Genomic DNA, 19,399 nt, shown 5'->3' with positions numbered 1-19,399 from the left:
CTATATCTTGGCATACCTTCCCTATTATCTTTCCATTCAGCACCATTTTAGCCCTGTAGTTGTTAACCAATCTTTTAATGTGTACTTTTTTGCCTATAAATAATAAAAATTATTAAAATATTCAGGCTGAAGTAAAAAAGCATTTTAGTGCAATTTTTTAAAAAATGATTCAAAAACAAACATGCTACTTTTCCAGTTGGTGAAATTTTATCAAGGTGGGTGGTGTTAATTTTCTTCTTTTAACATCATTGAAGTAATCACCCAGTGGTGCTTAAGGGTACAATCCTGTGCATGTTTAGACAGAAAAAAAATCATACAACACCCAGCATTCCCCAGCCAGTGTTGGCTGGGGAATGCTGGGAGTTGCAGGACTTTTTTTCTGTCTGAACGTGCATAGGATTGCAGCCTAGATAAAATAGGCACTGTAGTGCAGATTACAACCATTCTTTTTAAATTACTGAAATTATTTTTAAAATTGTTAAAAACAACAACCCCCACACATCATGTTCTGGTGAATTCTGCAGTCCTCACCCACATTTATTTATTTATTTATTAAATTTATTAATCGCCCATCTGACTGGTCACCCAGCCACTCTGGGCGATGTACAACCCACCATAAACAATTTAAAACAATAAAATTTTACCATAATTTTTTTTTAAAAAAAATACCCTAACCCACCCCAAATGCCTGCCTGAACAACCACGTTTTTAATGCACGACGGAAGCTCATTAAAGAGGGGGCATGACGGAGTTCCCTAGGGAGGGAGTTCCACAGAGTGGGGGCCACCACAGAGAAGGCCCTCTCCCTCGTCCCCACCAGTCTAGCTGTCCTGGCTGATGGGACAGAGAGAAGGCCATCCGAGGCTGATCTTGTTAAGCGGCCTGTCTGGTGTTGCTGGAGGCGCTCCTTAAGATAGGCTGGGCCGGAACCATATAGGGTTTTAAAGGTCAAAACCAACACCTTGAATTTGGCCCGGAAAACAACTGGTAACCAGTGCAACTCCTTCAGCACTGGAGTGATGTGATCTCGCCGGCGGCTGCCTTTAATCAGGCGAGCCGCCGCGTTCTGTACCAGCTGCAGTTTCCGAACCGTCTTCAAGGGTAACCCCACGTAGAGCGCATTACAGTAGTCTAAACGAGAGGAGACCAGGGCATGTACTACCGATGGGAGCAGATGGTCGGGAAGGTAGGGGCGCAGCCGCCGTATCAGATGGAGTTGATACAGCGCTGTCCGGCTCACAGCTGACACCTGAGCCTCCATGGACAGCTGGGAGTCCAAAATGACCCCCAGGCTGCGGACCTGGTCTTTCAAGGGTAGCTGTACCCCATTCAACACCAGGTCAACATCCCCCAGCCTCCTCTTGTCTCCCACCAAAAGTACCTCGGTCTTGTCAGGGTTCAGCTTCAGCTTATTCCTCCCCATCCAGCCACTCACCGTCTCCAGACATTTGGACAGGGATTCTACGGCCAACCTTGGTGAAGATTTGAATGAGAGGTAGAGCTGAGTGTCATCTGCATATTGATGACACTGCACCCCAAACCTCCTGATGATAGCCCCCAGTGGCTTCACATAGATGTTAAATAGCATCGGGGAGAGGATGGAACCCTGTGGCACCCCACAAGTAAGTGGCCACGGGTCCGAAACCTCCTCTCCCAGTGCTACCCTCTGGTACCTGCCAGAGAGGAAGGACTGGAACCACCGCAATACAGTGTTTCCAATGCCCAACCCCTCCAGACGGTCCAGGAGGATACCGTGGTCAACGGTATCAAAAGCCGCTGAGAGGTTGAGGAGAACAAGGAAGGAGCATTCACCCCTATCCAGAGCCCTCCTCATATCATCCACCAAGGCGACCAAGGCCGTTGAGGGCATGACACACATGGCTGTGTCATGCCCTCAACTGTGGAGAGAACACACTGAAATTCACACACATCAGAACATTAAACTCTCTGAAGTGCACAAAGCCAATTGCAATTCCACGTGTAGCTTACAGTGGCTTACTGGGAGAGTCACTTGTGTGGAAGCATCCATTGTCCACCTCCCGTTCTTGCTAATGGCAACTGAAGATTCTCAGCAAAAGGTTTATGCTGACAGTTTTAACAGTGGAGCTGCAGTATCAGTGCATGTACATTTTGTAAGGAATAACCTTTACAGAACTAAGACATAAAAATTCTAAGGGCAGTCAAGGGAGAATAAAGTGTTAAGTGTATAGGGAAAGAAGTCATCAATTAATTCTATTTCAAGCACCTTTTCTTTTTGTATGTTGAGCTTTCTACTAATTTCAATTATATCATGATAAAACATCATATTGTCTCGCAGCAAGTTTTGTTCCCTTTGTCCCGATATGCAGTCTGGGTGTATTCAGAGCTTCATCCTTGTCCCTTCAACCAGGAACCTTGCCTAGCTGTCACTCAGTCTCTTACTACATCACGATATTGAGCGCCTTGGGGCCCTCTTGGCAGTCACAAGGGACCAGGGCAGAGGGTATGCCAACATCCTGGGCCCCCTGGATATTATGAAGACCATCATCAAAGAAGATGTGGGGCTGGATCTTGGACAATATGGGGCCCTTCGGAGCTCCGTCCATGAAGAAGGCTTCATCAATGGCCAGGCCCCATTCCCTGAGGGTCTTGATGGCCCGGGTGCCCATGTCACGGCCACTGCGAGCAGTTACCAAGTAGGTGCGGATGGGGGAATTCTCTTGATCAAACTTATTGCGCATCTCCCCAAGATGCAAAGCAAAGGCTTTCAATGGGCCCTGCAAAATATGGTAGGTAAGAGAGAGGGAGTCATTGTATTATTCCACAGAACAGTTGGAGGACAGAAATTGAGACCAAGTTATTCCACCCAAAGGGAAGGAATGGGGTTCTGTTATGACAGGAGTGGGCAACTTGTGGCCCTCCAGATGTTTTGGCCTGCAACTCCCATCAGCCCTAGCCAGCATAGCCAATGGTGAGGGAGGATGGGAGTTGTGTCCCTCCAAATATTTTGGCCTACAAGTTGCCTGTGCCTGCGTTACACACAAGCACACACACAAACAAACCACAGGGATAATCTGACTTTATCCAAGTGACAACATTCAAGTAGCAGTAATGAACGCAGTTTAATAAGAGTTTTTAAAAGTCCCAACACATTTCAAGCTGGGACTTTTGCCTCCCCCGCTGGTGGGCAGGTGAAGCAAAAGTACCAGCATACTTTAGTTTACAGCTTTTGCTGCCAGTAACTGGGCCTTAGCAGAGGCTTTTCAACTTTGTAAAATGGGCCGGGGGGGGGGGGGGATGCAGAAAAGCTGGGAAACCACCAAATGATTGGTGGTTAGGAGAAAGGGGTGGGGCACAGGGAAGGGGGTGTGGTAAACTGGGGAACCCCAGAGGGCCAGACTGGAACCCCTGGCAGGCTAGATTTGGCCCACAGATCTGAGATTCAACACCCCTTGATTAGAGAGAAAGCAGTGGAGGCTGGTGTCTCCTATGTCAGTGGGGCAGTGAATCCACCCGGGTTTCAGTCAGAACTCTAAAGGAGCCATCCAAGGTGCGAAGTCTTTAGAGTTCTGATTGGTTCTGACTGAAACCTGGAGCGGATTAATTTCATTTCATTTATTATATTTCTATACCGCTCTATAGCAGAAGCTCTCTGGCTGGTTCACAAAAAGTAAAAAACCATTAAAATACATTATATAAAGTATAAAACCATTACTGTAATGACATAGAACAAATAGCACACACAACAACAACATATGTCTAAAACAATTTGAAACAATCAGCCAGAGACAATCAAAGAGACTCATTATATGCTGCCAAATGCCTAAGAGAAGAGGGTAGTTTTAACCTGGCGCCAAAAAGATGACAATGTTGGTGCCAGGCAGGCCCTATCAGGGAGATTATTCCATAAATGGGGGGCCACCACCAAGAAGGCCCTCTCCCTTGTTGCCACCCTCTGAGCCTTCCTTAGAGGAGGCTCCTGGAGGAGGGCCTTAGATGCACAGCATAGTGTATGGGTCCGGTTCATGTCAGGAGAGGTGTTCCCTCAGGTACTGTGGTCCTGAATTGTGTAAGGCTTTATAAGTCAAAACCAGCACTTTGAATTGGGCTTGGAAGCATATAGGCAGCCGGTACAAGCGGGCCAGAATTGGTTTTATATGTTTGGACCTTATATGTTTGGACTCACCACCCCACAGCCATCAGAGTCACCAGCCTCCACTGGAAATAAGCCTTGCAAGCAGAACTCACTCACATATTCTGTGGGAGAAATAGCTCTAAATGCAGCTAAGGGATGAGGAAAAGGAAACCTCTTTATAAGGCATGTCAGGAATAGGGATGTTGGAGAATTCTGCCACGGATTCCAGGGAGGCCAAATGCACTGGCCAAAGAATCCATGGCGGAACGAAGCCACCCACCCCACCACCCCGTGAAATGGGCCTGGAATTGGCCGTTCCGATGTTCCTCAAAGGGCGGCCGCATCTGCAGCCGCCATTCGCCTCTTTCGAAAGGCTGTGGTAGGCTACGCGTTCCTGTGCAGCCCAGCAAAGTTTCAGCGGCCGCCATTTGTGTTCCTGTGCAGCCCAGCAGCCGGATGTCCGGCTGTGGGCGGCCCCGGCTGGCGGCTCCGCGGAGTTGCCGCGCAGTGGAGCTGGCCAGGGAGGATTCCAGGGGGTGGGACAGAGCGCCTTCCCCCCACCGCAGATTGCCTGGCGTGGAGCCCGGTAAGAGTTTCGTACATCCCTAGTCAGGAACCGTACCTCCCCCATGGGCACAGCTTCCATACTCTTCTCATACTTTACAGCCTCCTCCAACCCTTCCTCACGAAAGATGCGGTCGGTCTCATCAGAAAAAAGGACAGCGTCACCATCGAAAACGACACGCAGCTGGGTGCTGGGAGCCTGGATCTCTTGCTGGAAGATGAGTGCTGCCGAAACGCCTGCGCAACAGACAGACTGTTCTATTGTCTCTTCAGCAGAGATGCAGCTTGGCGTAGGCCCCACTTTAAATATTCCCCTTCCCTGACCTTAGGTGATCTCCCGAGCTCAGGGAGAGGCAGATGTGATGTTTGTTTGTTTGTCTGCACAAGATAGAAAGGGTTAGTGGAACGCTCTCGGGCTGCACAGCCTCCTCATGGCAAACCATTAAAGCTTTTAGATGTCACAATTGACGAGGGCTTTTGTTTTGCCATCAGCGTTCAGAAAAAGGGGACAGGTTGGTTGTCTTTGATGCAGTCAGCTTCCTTGTCGTAAGAGGCAACTGTCACGTTCCCTTGGCCCCCACCTTGCTCATGCGCACACACAAGAAGAAAGGCTTCAGTCTCACGCCTTTAATTCACTGTCAACAGGTTCATTACAGATGTGAATATCCTCGAAGACTCTCAGGCTAAGACGGAATAACAGCAGGGGATCCAAATGGGAGCTACGATGTTGCCAGCAGTTTGAACAGGGACTTGCTGGCTAGAATAACTTAGGGAGGGAAACCCCTCCCTTCCAGTGATGCTCCCCTACGTCGACCCTCGCGCATCGCCAACCGGGTCGACTGTCTGAGCTCCGTCTCTACCTTTTCCCGCTTTGCTCTGCACCGCAGTCTAGCATCCTTCAGGTCACACCCCGCGCTCTCTTCCTCCTGGATTCTCACCGGGGGGGGGGGGGCTTCAGGCCCAGCCATCTGGGTGTTAGCATCCTGAGAAGCATGCCTATCCATATCTGAACTTGCTCAGGAAGATGCCCCCTGGTTCTGGCTGTTCCCCTTCTGAATCTGAACTCCTAACTATCTCCATACACTCAGAATCAATCCTGACATCAACAGGGGAAGAGAAACAGAACAGTCTATCTTAGGGCTGAAGCCTGTCTCCCCCTCCTCCACACACCCCATGTCCTCCCCCTCCATACCACACTAGCTGAATAGGGGCAGGACAGTGTCCCTCAAGAGGTCTGTAGTGAGTCAGTTGAAATGTGTGAGGAACTTTGCATGGAATTTCTATTCCTCTTTTAAAAGAGACACACTCAGTTTCCTCATGACTAACCTTGCAACAACCCATCCTGCTAAACAGCGACTCCAATTGGGATTTGGCATATCAGCACCACCAACTGTCCTTGGGATTTATCTTGGGGAAACAATCTGATAGAATACAAACCCACTGAGAGAATTTCAGAGCTGGAGAGCAAACACTGAGGATGCAGTTTTTCCTTTGTGTATCCTTGTTATTTCGAACTTGGTAGTACACACATAGTTTTGTCAAGAGGGTGCTGATGGAATTTGGGACAGGAAATAAGCAAGGAGGCACGTCGGGCCCAGGGTATAAGCCAGAGAGATGGCAACATAATGTAAGTCCGAGTATTCCAGCTAAAAAATAATAATGAAGGAGTAGAAGAAGAAACAAACCTCTCCGAAGTGCATTGCACACATCTGTTCTGTCAGCTGAGAGAAAAAGCTTCACATTATGGGTCTTCAAGTATTGAGTAGAATCTTCATCACTGACAAAGCAAAACTTGGAGATCTCCAGACCTTAAAATCCAGAAATAAACAACTTATTCTAATGAGAATTGTAAATGGGGAAATACAAGGGTTTTTTTGAAGCATGCAAGAAGAATATACACAGTATCATTATTTATTTATTTATTGCATTTATACCCCGCCTTTTTTCCTCTTGCAAGGAACCCAAGGCGGCTTACATTATCCTCCTCCTCTCCATTTTATCCTCACAACAACCACCCTGTGAGGTGGGCTGGGCTGAGAGTCTGTGACTGGCCCAAAGTCACCCAGTGAGCTTCCATGGCTGAGTGGGGCCTAGAACCCGGATCTCCCGACTCCCAGTCCAGCACTCTCGCCACTACACCACGATATCTCATTCTCAGGGGCAAATTAGTAAACCCTTGACTTTTCCCCACTCCAGATTGCTCCACATTCCCCAAGTGGCTTTCTCCCTGCCCCCACACAGGGAAAGAAGAGGAAGACTGTCTGGATGCCTTGGATGTCAGAAAACAACAGAATGACATTTAACAGGGATCAGTGCCAAGTTCTGCACCTAGGAAAAAGAAACCAAAGGCACAGTTACAAGGTGCGGGAGACTTGGTTCAACAACACTACAAGCGAGAAGGATCTTGGAATTGTTGTAGATCACAAGCTGAATATGAGCCAACAATGTGATGTGGCTGCAAAAAAGGCAAATGCTATTCTGGGCTGTATTAATGGAAGCATAGCTTCCAAATCCTGGGAAGTACTGGTTCCCCTCTACTCAGCACTGGTTAGGCCTCATCTGGAGTACTGTGTCCAGTTCTGGGCACCACACTTTAAGAAGGGTGCAGACAAACTGGAGAGGGTTCAGAGGAGGGCAACAAAGATGATCAGGGGACTGGAAACAAAGCCCTATGAGGAGCAACTGAAAGAAGTGGGCATGTTTAGCCTTGAGAAGAGAAGACTGAGAGGGGAGATAGGATAGCACTCTTCAAGTACTTGAAAGGTTGTCACAGAGAGGAAGGCCAGGATCTCTTCTCGATCATCTCAGAATGCAGGACATGGAATAATGGGCTCAAGTTACAGGAAACCAGATTCCGGCTGAACATCAGGAAAAAATTCCTGACTGTTAGAGCAATACGACAATGGAACCAATTACCTAGGGAGGTAGTGGGCTCTCCCACTCTGGAGGCATTCAAGAGGAGACTAGACAGCCATCTGTAAGGGATGCTCTGACTTGGAGTCCTGCACCGAGCAGGGGGTTGGACTCGATGGTCTTATAGGCCCCTTCCAACCCTACCATTCCATGATGTGTGACATGGGAGAATACAGGTGGTGAAAAGGTAAAGCATCCCCAATCCTAAATATCTTTCTAATGTGAAAGTATGATTTTATTTTTAATTTATTTTACACAGTTATACTCCCATCTTTTAAATATAAAATATTTTCAGAAGTTGGCATACAAATGCAGCAATGACAACATTTTTATAATCCACAATGAAAAACTCACATAAGTAGTACAGCTTAGAACAAATATATAGATCCTATAATAAAAAGCCTTCCAAAATAAAAATGTATTCAGAGCATACTTAAAAGCACAAAGAGAAGAAACTTGATGGGTCCTCAGAGAGGAAGTTGTAAAGCTAGGTGCCACTGCAAAGAAAGTTCTGTCTCTTGCACTCATGGAATGCATCTGATTTAATGGGAGACCAAAAAGCAGAGCCTGAGGTGAAGATCTTCAAACTTGGGTAGGTTCATATGGCTGAAGGCAGTCCTAAGGTAACCAAGTACCAGATCATTAAGGCCATTAAAGGGCAATATCAGATGTATTAAGCTGCACAATATTGGACATTTTTCACTTTCTACACGTCATCAGCCTCAAACTAAAATATTATGTTACACCTTTTTTGTTTCCTAATGGTTAACTTTAGGCTGAATTTACACAAACATTCTATGTAGCAATTTTTCTCTGGCTGGTTATCTGGCTGGGGTGTAGATGTCTTTTCAAAAGGGCATCCTCACTGAAATGAAACTGAAGTGTGTGTCTTTTTGCTTTTTAAAAAAATCTTGCATTTGTAATGCTTGGAAATTGTCAATAGATGTCACTACAGTGCTAGATGTCATTATAGCATTAAATCCTTCTCCCTTGCTTCAGTCCTGACAAAATTCACTCCCAAAGCTGCTATTAGGGCAGAGGGGTGGTGGTAGTGGGGGACTCCTATTGGTGCCAATGGGAACCTCCCTCTTGGACCGAATACCAGCTTTGGGGAGGCCATTTTCATCAGGACCTCAATGAGGGTGAAGGGTTAAGTCCTCCTTTCTGTGTGCCACACTACCTATCATGCTCAGGCCATTCCACAGCAGCTATTTAAAATGTTTAATCTGTGCATGGTATTGGAGTCCCAGTCAGCATGGTCAACAGTCAAGGATGATGGGAACGGTCATCCAATGACATCTGGAGGGCCACAGGTTCCCCACCCCTGACATACACAGTTCCTAAGAATCTGGGCCCTGGTGGAACTCAATGCTTGTAATCTCCTATCTAACTTCTTCCTCAGCCTTGTCTGTCCCTTCAACTAGGGTTGTCCCTAGTTCATATATCTAGCATATCCAAGACATGGAAAGAGCTTGGGGGATATTTTTATGTTATTAAACACTGCAGTGGTATCAGTAGGGATGCATGAATCCATCAGTTTCAGTTTCTCTCAGTCTCTAATTTTTCCAAACTGAAATGCAGTTCATTCTGAATTTTGAGATTTTTTTAAAGTTTGCATGGAAAGTCATGCACATTTATGTGTGCATTTTCCTGAATATGTGCATTTTTGTATGCAGTTTGGCCTGCTATACAAATTTTTGCAAGCAATTTGCCTGATATAATGCCACGAATATGCACAATTTTATGTTCTGTTTTCCCTAATAGACACATTTGTGTACACATTTTTTGACAGGAGAACTCCAATGCAAACTTCGGAAAACAGTGAATTTCAAAGGATAACTGCATTTCAGCTTGCATATGAATTTGAGAGTGCAATGATTCAAAAGCACAAAAACAGGTGTGTCCACATTAGAAGGCAAACCAAACAAATTTTCTCCCTCACGAATTCCTCCTAGGAAAGCCTTACACAAGTTGGGACCAGAATGCCTGATGGCACGCCTCTCCCAACATGAACCTACCCGTACTCTACGCTTGGCATCTAAGGTCCTTCTCCGAGTGCCTCCTCTGAGTGAAGCTCAGAAGCAATGAGAGAGAGAGGGCCTTCTCAGTGGTGGCCACCCCATCTGTAGAATAAGCTCCCTGATGAGGTCCGCCTGGTGCCAACATTGTTATCTTTTTGGCACCAGGGTAAGACCAATCTCTTTTCCCAGGCATTTGGCAGCACATGATGAGTTTTAATCAGCCCTGGATGTGTCTTTAGTTATGACTGACTGTTCAAAGTTGTTTTTAGTTATATGTTGTTTGAGTATATTGTCTGTGTGCTTTTATGTAAATAGCTTTTAAACTTCATATATTGTATTTTAATGTTTTAACTTCTGTAAACTGCTCAGAGAGCTTTGGTATGGGGCAGTATTGGAAGAAGAAGAAGAAGAAGAAGAAGAAGAAGAAGAAGAAGAAGAAGAAGAAGAAGACACTACGTTGAAATGAATGCATGCCTGTGCTGTTGGAATTCTATTGTTTGGAGCAGTCCTAAGTGTAACAGGCAGTTTATACTAGCTGTAATCCTTGTTTCGGTTCCAGGTGTCCACCTCCCCCATTTGTATGAACATTGTGGTATGGCCTCAAGAGTACTTGTTACAACCACACAAGTCTATAAAATAAATATAGCTAGTTAAACTTTACCTAGATGACTCCTTATGACTCAGAACGAGAGACCACACCTTTGCCATTTCCAAAGAGTCTCATGTTTCTACTCACATAACTCCATAGCCTCCCCATCCTCCTATAGTGGAAAACACTACCACAGAAGAAATAATGACCTGGCCAATGTCCAAATGCAGCACTTGCTTACTGCTTTTTCTTGCTCCGTCTAAGATAGCCACTTATGCATCACCAAAGGACAGGAGAGGACAAAAGAGGAAACAGATTTGTGTATATGCTACTTTATATCTATAGATGCAAGTATAGAACTAATTACTATAATTTAAATGGAAATACAATACATCCCACTTTAGTGGGGAACACTGTGACCAGATGACTTCTGTTACCTGCCTGTTCAGTCTGCTGTCCAGGTACTAACTGCTGGTGGGCAACTTCAAGGGCCCTACTTTGCTCTCCCTTCTGATGGTTCTTTCTCTTTAAACTGGACTTATAATGGACAGCCCTTTAAACAGGGGATGCCTTCAAATAGGGGATTGTCCTCTGACAACAAATAGAGGACTGCCCTCTGAAAAGTAGGACACATGGCCACCCAAGTCATGTACTTCACAAAAATTCCCCTCCATGCTAAGTTTCCTGTAGTCTGGGCACCTTCCCCAATAGCTTTGGGGAGGCTGCAACAGTCTCAGAGCTCAGATACACAGCAATAACTACAGTGAAAACCATCAGTCTTGCCTCTTCTACTTGGAGCATGTCCATAACGATGCATTTTCAGAACGTGGTTGCCTGGTCACAGGCACGTTGGGCATCATGAAGACTATCTCACTCCCACAATAGAGGAGGACATGCAGGTATTAGCTTTCACTGGAGCATGTGGACATGGCATTTCTGAGCACAGACTGGACTTTCCTATCTTTCCTACTTCTAGAAAGACAGTACCCCTCCACATCAGCGCTTGTTCAGTCCACAACTGATACTGTCCTAATCATAGTTATGTTAAGAATATAATATTCTTAAAGTGAATAGATGATCAGAAATCACAGATGGTGTCCAAATTATTGGTGCTGTTTGCTTCCCACTACGCCCTGCCATGCACCTTGCTGTGGGCCCATTCCCATTTAAAGTGGCCTCCATGCAGGTATCTTGGGAATACACAGGGGTTGTTTGTGAAAACTGTGCCTCCATGCAGTTGCTTTGCACATGGCTGCCATGATATGGTGAAACTGCAAGAGCCTTTTTTCAGGCCACTGAAATCACGCAAACAGCAGTGCTCCCAAGGCCAGCGCATGGGGTCCTCTGTTAAGTGTGAACTGCCCCTCTGTTCCATACTAACTGCTATCTTTCTAGACTGGCATAGGATTGGATGCCTCTGTAACCCATTCAGTCCATACTAATTTCTCTAATACATATGACTTACCATGGCAATGTGCAGAAATTCAAACAAGCTCAATGGGAAAAGAAAACAAAAAATCCTTTACCGTGTGTGTGTGTGTGTATGCGTGTGTGTACGCGTGTGTACGCGTGTGCGTGCGTGCAAGCATTTGTGTGCAAATGCTTAAAGAAATCTCCAACAATCTTGCGAACAGGCAACCTACCATATTTTTTAGCACTGTTGATGATGCGCACACCACTCTCTGGACTGTTATTGGAGAGAACAATGACGTCGAAAAGTCCCTTCTCCTCTGGGTATCTTTCAAGAAGCTTCTTATTCACAGACTGCACGGCCTAAAAGAAGCAGTTAGAGATGCATTACTATCGATTTCTCAGAATACAGGCCAGGAGTGGGTACACTTTGGATGAAGGCAGATGTAATATTTTAAGTGCATTGGGGGTGGTTTGATAGTGCCTTCCCTACCCTGAAAACGCAGATGTCTTAATGTCCTGGAGTGAGCTCTGAAGAATGAAACAAAACAAAAACACAGATCTGCAAGTTTCCAGCATTTCAGGGAAATGCTTTTTGTAACAGAGATCCGCAGCACTCATGGCATCACTGCATACCTCCTCCCAAACCCTGTGAGCAGTTTTGTAACTGTTTCAAAAGTGTATGTATGAGCATATAAGCACAGGAACACATATAGACTTCTTTAAAATATTCTTATGGGATTGGGCCAGATGTCCTCTTTGAGTCCCTTCCAGCTCTGTGATTGTGGGAGCTTTTCTACACAAAGCATTTATTGTGCACTTGTCATTCTCAATTCATGGTTGCTTACAGGGGTCTTTAGATGACATTGTGACCTTCCAGTTTCGCTTCTGTTTTTAAACAGCACTTTTGGCGAGTTTTTTTAGAGCAGGGAAAATGTGGTATTATTTTAAGAACGCAAAAGAAAATACAATTTGTGCTTGTGTATTTGCACTGTTCTGCTTACCACAGTGCCACATAGAGGTTATATAGTGGAAAAGCAGAAAAGGATCGGTCTTCATGTAGTGCTCAGATCTCAATTCTGCAACGAAACCGAAAGTAGATACAGCCCTGTGTAGAAAGGCTCTGGGTCCTAAGAGTGGGGCCTGCCAAGCTAGTCAGACCAGTAGGACTCTTAATGGCCAAGGCAGAGTATTCAAGTGCTTTCCCTTTGTTAAGGAGATTAAAGGCTATGTAAACATAAACAGGCAGAGGCTTCCTAGAACGATGCATGTCTTTTTTGCCTCCACCTTCTCTGGGAATGATGTCATCCAGCTATGCCTGTGTAAATGCAAGCAGGTTGTAGTTTTCTGAAGCTGCAACACAAAGAGGGAACAGGGTCAGAGAGCAAAGTTGGAGCTCTAGAAGATGGCGGGGGGGGGGGTTCTATTGGAGTGTTTGTGAGCCTCCACCGATGCGCAGCCTGTATATTTGTAAATAAGGCACACGTACTACAAGAAATGCCAATAATGACAGTAAGCCTCCAGTGACTTCATTCTAAAGGAAAATCTGTGCAGCACTGCACCCCTGGAGTTCTCCCTGCTTGAGAATTGGGCAGACAATCTGCCAGAAACCTGAGGAGAGAGGCAAGACTGACCACGGATCCAGTATCTGCCAATCTGCATACATACGGGCGCAAAGCGCACTGCAAAACCAAATCCACACTGCAAGTGAAAAACCAAGTGTAGCCACTGTTGCAGATGTTACACCTGCGTCCACCCTTTATTTTATTTCAGCACCAGAGCATTCGCCGACTTTAAGGATCTAGAAGATGCAAGGTCTGTAATTCACACACGTGCTTTGACAAGAGCAAGCTCAGGGCACTTTTACCTGAATAAAAGCGAAGGCCGTCCCTTGCTCCAAGGGGCTATTCTCATTAGCTTGCTGATGCTTCACATACTCCTCCTTGCCCTTTGTCAAGAAGATCTCATGCTCCTTTTCCAGGTTGAAAATGGCCCTTGTCGTCACAGCAATAACTAGAGCTTCCTTTGGATCTTTCTGAAGTAGAGAAGACCGAGAACAAAGGTGCAGATTTAACTGACCCAACTAGCATTGATCAAATAAGAGAAACGGTGATGAAAGGAATGGGAATCAACGCTTGCATATCTCCTCTGTGGTCCTGTCCCTGCCTTTCCCCCACCATCAAATCCATGCCACTTGCACTTAAGGTTGTTCAGTGCTAGTATGTTCATATCATCCCCTACCTCTAACTTCTTGGAAACCTAATTTCCAGAAAGAGTTGCAATCCTGAACTTAAGGCAGGCGATCCCTATCGTTATATCTCCTGTGGAGAGAACAGATGCGATGGAGCAGGGCTCAGACCTAAGTGACGGCTTCACCTTGTATGCTGCCAAAGGAAGGAACTACGTGGAAATCAGACAGACCAGCGAGGAAGTATCTTAACTGCAATAGGCCAGAGAACACATCATGTGGTACAGTACCCTCATAAAAGGTCAGGCTTGCTCACTGGTTTCAGTAAAAAGAGAACTCAGTCTTAGCTAGTTCCTGTGAGATGGCCCTCTGTCCTGTGATGTAAGCACAAATCAACAACCCTGCTGTGGCAGTAAAAGCAGCTGTAGGCAGTTCCAGGGGCAAAGTGACTGGAAAGGGGAAGTATTTCTCTCCATTACTATCCACTGACCACACCGCAGCCCTCACTTTGCAAGAGAGAAGAGGGCTTTTGGACTTCCAGGAAATAATAGTCCCTTGAGTGAGTGCCTAATGTGAGGCAGTATGGGTTAGACCAGCAGTAGGCAACCTAGTGCCCATCAGATGTTTTTGATGACAAGTCTCAGAATCCCTGACCATTCATGTTGGCTGGAACTTGTAATCCACAATGTTCAGCGGCCACCAAGTTGCCTATCACTGGGTGAGACTGACAAGAAAGAATTGTTTCAGAGCAGCCTCCTGATTAGACCGCCTTAAACAGGGAACGTGACTTGGCTCTCATCTCTTAGATAACTTTTGGAATTCAGTCGCAATTCTCTCTTGGCTGCTGCCCAGCCAACCAACTTGGTGGACCAGGTTTCAGACTGAGTTCTGAACAAGCTGACCTTCATTGGCCTACAGCAGTGGCACTGTATTGTTCATACATCTACAGACTGTATTCATCTGGATAAAAGGGTGCCTCAGTATCATATGGCACATTAAAGCCAGATCTAACTTCATGATATTTAATACCCATTTATCCTTAGCTGTCGGGGAGAGCAATCGTATGGCTCCTAGAGAGTATCTGGGGGGCCATAGGATTTTTTGGATTTCTGGATCCGAGGCCAAAGACAGCGCTCTGACCTCGGATCTAGAAGTCCGAGCTCCCCGTCCCCCATCCCCCTGCGGCTGTCACTGAAAACCATGGCAAATGCGAGCTCAGAGAGGAGGGAAAGGAGGCATGCCAGTGGGTGGGGAGAGGACTGGGGAGGCTGGCCTCCGCAGCCTCCTTCTCTCCCCCTCTCCGGCACCTCGGTTGTGCTTTGGATATTCATAAGCCTCGAAGTTCAGAGGCTTACGAGTATTAAGGGTGGATCCAATGGGACTGCACCCTTGAATTGCCATCATTTAAATAAGTGAAAACTCAGGGAAGCTGCCTTATCAGACCATTGGTCTAGCTTATCTAGCTCTCCAGAGTCTCAGGCAAGGCAGACTTGCTGCCGTAGATCTTTTGAACTGGAAATGAGCCTGGGACTTTCTGCACGTAAAGCATGTACTGTGCCACTGAACTACGGCCATGCAACAAAGTGCTTGTCCAATTAGTCCATCAGATGGCCAGATTGATTTTTCAGCCCATGATGGATAGAATCGCTTTTTGAACACATACAGGCACACACACACAGGCTGAAAATCAATCTGTCTATGTAAGAGAGCAACCAGAAGACTGCTACACAGTTAATGTAACGTGCATTAAACTTGCCATGATCCCAGGGCCAATATTAGGTGAAGTGCATTAACCTTTTTTTAAACAGAGATAAAAACTAATTAAAATATTGTTGTTGGGGAAAAAAAATATTTAAGGGAGCAAGCCTATGTATGTTTAGACTGAAAAAGGTCCTACAATTCCCAGTATTCTCCAGCTGGGAATGCTTGGAGTTTTCAGCCTTTTTGTGTCTAAACCTGCATAGGATTGCACCTGAAGAAAGCTTAAACGCATACTATAATTAGACAATGGCAAAGGCCTTTAAAAATAATATGTAAAGGGCTTTTGCTATTAATGCCTTACCTGGTTTACACTGGTGTTTATGACTGTGCTTTCAGGGTCTGCCATCTTCTATTTCTGACCTTGAAGAGAAAAGAAATAGCTGATACACCAAATATAACATTACATCCTATTTACTGGCAGGAAAGGTCACATTTATCAGCAATAAGAAAAACTGTATGGCAAGTACGACTTGCTTTGCAAATAATCTCTTTCCAAAATAGTGGGAGAAAAAGCGGACCTGCAACTGTCTAAGGATTAGATTCTAATCTGAGACATGAACATAATTTTTCATAGATTTTTGAAAACATGGTTCTATGGAGAATGATAAAATACAAATAAATAATTTGAACGTGATAAAATACAAATCTGGTCAAGTAGAGAAATAGCAACAGATTTGTCACACGATTTACCAACGAACAAACAGACTCAGAGCAAGATAGAAATAAATGAATTTCTGGCTAGCATTCTACCTATGATCCTCAAGCTGAATGTAGAGTTAGAAGATTACAGCCTTTGCATTATTTGCTGGTATTCCTGCTGTTCTGAAGAGCTACATCTCTTTAGCTCAAAATTGCTACATTCCTTCACTGACTGAACCTGGACAGGAAACCCTTATAACATTTTTGGTCTAAAAACTGCATCGTATGTTTTTTAAAAGTAAAACGTACTCAAGTAACTAATCCTTTCCTGTGCAGCACACTGGTAGAACAGAACGTCTGATTTTGCGTGCCATTGCCCATGAAAATACACATTCTTTCAATAAAATAAATTCAGTTAGTTTTAAAAGCTACAACTTCTTCACAATTTTAAAATAAAGAGTAACACAAATACCTTTGTGTAATTATGAGCTTTTTAAAAAAAGGATGCGTTTATCATTTAAACTGGACCTCTGCGAGTGTGTACATGCTGGTGGGGGGTGATAGGAATTGTAGTCCAACATCTGGAGAGCAGACTGATTTAGGCTAATCGATCTACACATAAATCCTTTCAGTGGTAATCAGTCTGGTCAATACTAGATGCTTATTATTTATGAGCATTACATACAGGGAATCTTAAAAGAGCAGCTACACCCCACCCCATCGCCTCCACTAGAGACAGAGCCAGCCTCTGGCATCCTCCAAGTTAGACTACTGCAATGCCTTATAAATGGGCGTGCCTTTGATGAGTTCCTTGAAGCTGCCCTTAATTCACAACAGCCATTAGGCTACTGACTGGCCCAGTCTGCACAATGTTTATTCAGAAGCGAGTTCCACTGAGACTTTTGCATTTTACTCTCTAGTAAATAAGCTTAGCATTGCAGTCTTAGAGGCTGTCATTGACATTAGAGCTCGACCTTCAAAAAACCATTTACTTGAAAGGAAGAACCACTGAAATTAGTGAGGCGAACGTCTAAGTAAAAAAATCTAGGGTCAGGCTGCCAGTGGAATAAAATTCCAACTGATTAGGGCTACGATCCCATACTCACTTACCTGGGAGTCAAACACGTTGAACTCAGTGGGACTTACTTCTGAGCCGATTGCACTGTGGGGATCCTTTGTTGCTGCTGTTGCTAAATGCCTGTGTGGTAACAAAGGAGCCATGCTTCCTGTTTATATTAAAAAAAAAACACCCTCCTCTGAACTTCTGCAAATTCCTTTACAGTTCCTCTGGCCAAATACAGTTTATAAAATAAGGATGGAGAAGGTGGCACATTTTAGGGAATAACTCAAAGATGGCTCAAAAAAGGAGCACCAAGGTTGCCAACTGGTCCTAAATGCTCTCTGCATAGCAGAGCCCATGTAGCTCAGTGGTAAGCCAAAAGCATGAACTGGGCAGACGCAAATGTTGGCCTGTGTTGCTTCCTAGTCTTCTGCTACGATCACACAAACGTGGAGTGGAGCTGAGATCACTAATTTCAGTGACTTCCCATGACCACTGAGCCTCATTCATTCGAGTATTTCCCAAAGGGGAGAGGGCTTTGGGCCGTGGAGCACAACACAAGCAAAAACAATCACCGTAGACAGGGCATCATCTTGTTCACTGCAGAGTTCCTCCATCTCCTTTTAAGGACTGAGCACCATTTGAGGAAGAGGACGGGAAGGATCGTCGTTGGTAATACCAACTTTGACAGTTCCCGTGTTATTTCGAAAGTGAATGGCGCAATCAGCGGGGAAAGCGGTGGGCTCGTTTTGACGAGCTACCAAACACGCGTGGAAAACCAGTAAACGCCAAAGCCCCAAACTCACCGCCTTTTACTTCTATGTGCAACTTGTCCCAACAGCAGCAGCATCCAAAAGACCCGGTTTTTAAAAAAACGATGCTGCCTCTTGCTTCTTTTTTTTTCTGGCAGTGCTAGAGGAGTCGCTTAGCCTTCTGGGCTTTGTAGGCAATACTTCTGGAATAGCGCCTCTCTGCTTGCGAAGAAAAAGGCAAGTCTGGACTCTCTTTCCCAGCCTGCCTTGCACTGACAAACTGTCAGAACTCCAGGGTGTGCGGGGCGAGGTTTTTTCTTGGAGATGGGTGGAACTATCTCAGTAATGACAGGTCTGGAATATCTCTGCAAGTCAACGCGGCTAAAGTGCAAATAGCAATAACCGCAGAATTAAATTTCAGGGTTACCGTAGGCTACCCTTTCATTTTTGCATAGGTTATGTATTCATCTGTTATAAGCCTACCAAAGGCACCCTTATTTTCACTGGCGGACGCTGTTCGTGATTTCCAACAGCCCTTTAATTTCATGGGCTATAAAATGCAGCTGCTAAATTTAACCATGCCCTGAAGTACATGAAAATACCGTCTTTTAACATAGCTATAAAAATATTAAGAGAACTCATCCAAATGGGTTTCCCTTAATTAAGTGTTCATACTTGCTTTCCCATTCATTTCTAATTTTTTATTTAACGATTCTGAAAGATTGTCACCTTTTCTTTCTCCCAAATTCCAGCAACTTAGGCTGTTGATGCCTCTGCACAAGTGTCTATGTTCTGAATGGAACAAAGGGTTTTATTTTGTTTAACAAAGAAGACACCCAGAGGAAAAATGCCTCTGATCATGGGTACAGTGCCTTTTTCTATGTATAGGAAACAGTTCTAAAAAATTAAAAGGGAAATTAAAAAAAACACTGGTTACAGTGTTTACACTCTACTTTTCTGACAAATGGCCAGGAAGATGACATTCTGGCCAAGCTAGTACAATTCTGGCTGGTTGGCAATGGTATTCAGAGTGTTTACTAAGGGTCGTACTCAACTCTCACCCTGTTTATATCTTCTGTACATTCCAGAGCAGCTGACATGAATGGTGACTTTGGAATTTTAATACCATCCAACTACATGAGCTGTCCAATTGGTGCCAAAGGCAGAGGTGTGAGCAAATGGTCTCTCGAAATTCGCCACCCTATTTGTGGGCAGAGAAATTGGGGGGCCAATGAGAGGAGAAATTCTCAAGAGTTTCTCACAGGTGGTGCTCACCATTGACAGGAGTTGTAGCACAACTCCTTTCTTTTTTCCTAGGGTTTTTTTGTGTGTGTGCTGCCACTGCAAGTGGCAACAGCAGCAAATGGATTTACCTAGGGTGAACAGGG

General features: G+C 45.0%; 1 protein-coding gene across 4 annotated transcripts; it reads right to left on the bottom strand.

Annotated features, from left to right (window-relative positions):
- Positions 1-510: 510 nt before the first annotated feature.
- On the bottom strand, positions 511-18,150 carry LOC146357817 (cytosolic 5'-nucleotidase 1A-like). Of its 4 annotated transcripts, none has more exons than XM_084856124.1 (7): positions 17,310-17,425; positions 15,862-15,920; positions 13,479-13,646; positions 11,845-11,974; positions 6,364-6,486; positions 4,737-4,915; positions 511-2,756 (listed from the first exon to the last, which is right to left on the bottom strand). In XM_084856124.1, the coding sequence occupies exons 2-7, from the start codon at positions 15,904-15,906 to the stop codon at positions 2,421-2,423; spliced, it is 981 nt and encodes a 326-aa protein (XP_084712250.1). In that variant the 5' UTR covers positions 15,907-15,920; positions 17,310-17,425; the 3' UTR covers positions 511-2,420. The 4 variants fall into 4 exon arrangements, with proteins under 4 accessions (XP_084712250.1, XP_084712244.1, XP_084712222.1 ...); XM_084856118.1 differs by lacking the exon at positions 17,310-17,425 and adding an exon at positions 18,066-18,150 and having other exon boundaries at positions 521-2,756; XM_084856096.1 differs by lacking the exons at positions 511-2,756; positions 17,310-17,425 and adding an exon at positions 18,066-18,150 and having other exon boundaries at positions 4,178-4,915.
- Positions 18,151-19,399: the final 1,249 nt, after the last annotated feature.

Source organism: Heloderma suspectum, chromosome 1 (genome assembly GCF_057233095.1).
Source record: "Heloderma suspectum isolate Gila_16-S chromosome 1, 16-S_ref, whole genome shotgun sequence".
Classification (NCBI taxonomy): domain Eukaryota; kingdom Metazoa; phylum Chordata; class Lepidosauria; order Squamata; family Helodermatidae; genus Heloderma; species Heloderma suspectum.
The sequence above is the reverse complement of the archived record's forward strand: the minus strand, read 5'-3'. Positions and strand labels throughout refer to the sequence as shown.

Coding starts and splice junctions, on each gene's coding strand:
- LOC146357817 (XM_084856096.1), bottom strand. CDS start 15,906: ATGGCAGACCCTGAAAGCACAGTCATAAACACCAGTGTAAACCAG. Junction 13,647..15,861: donor TAAACACCAGTGTAAACCAG/GTAAGGCATTAA, acceptor TCTCTACTTCAG/AAAGATCCAAAGGAAGCTCT. Junction 6,487..11,844: donor CAACAGTGCTAAAAAATATG/GTAGGTTGCCTG, acceptor CTGGATTTTAAG/GTCTGGAGATCTCCAAGTTT.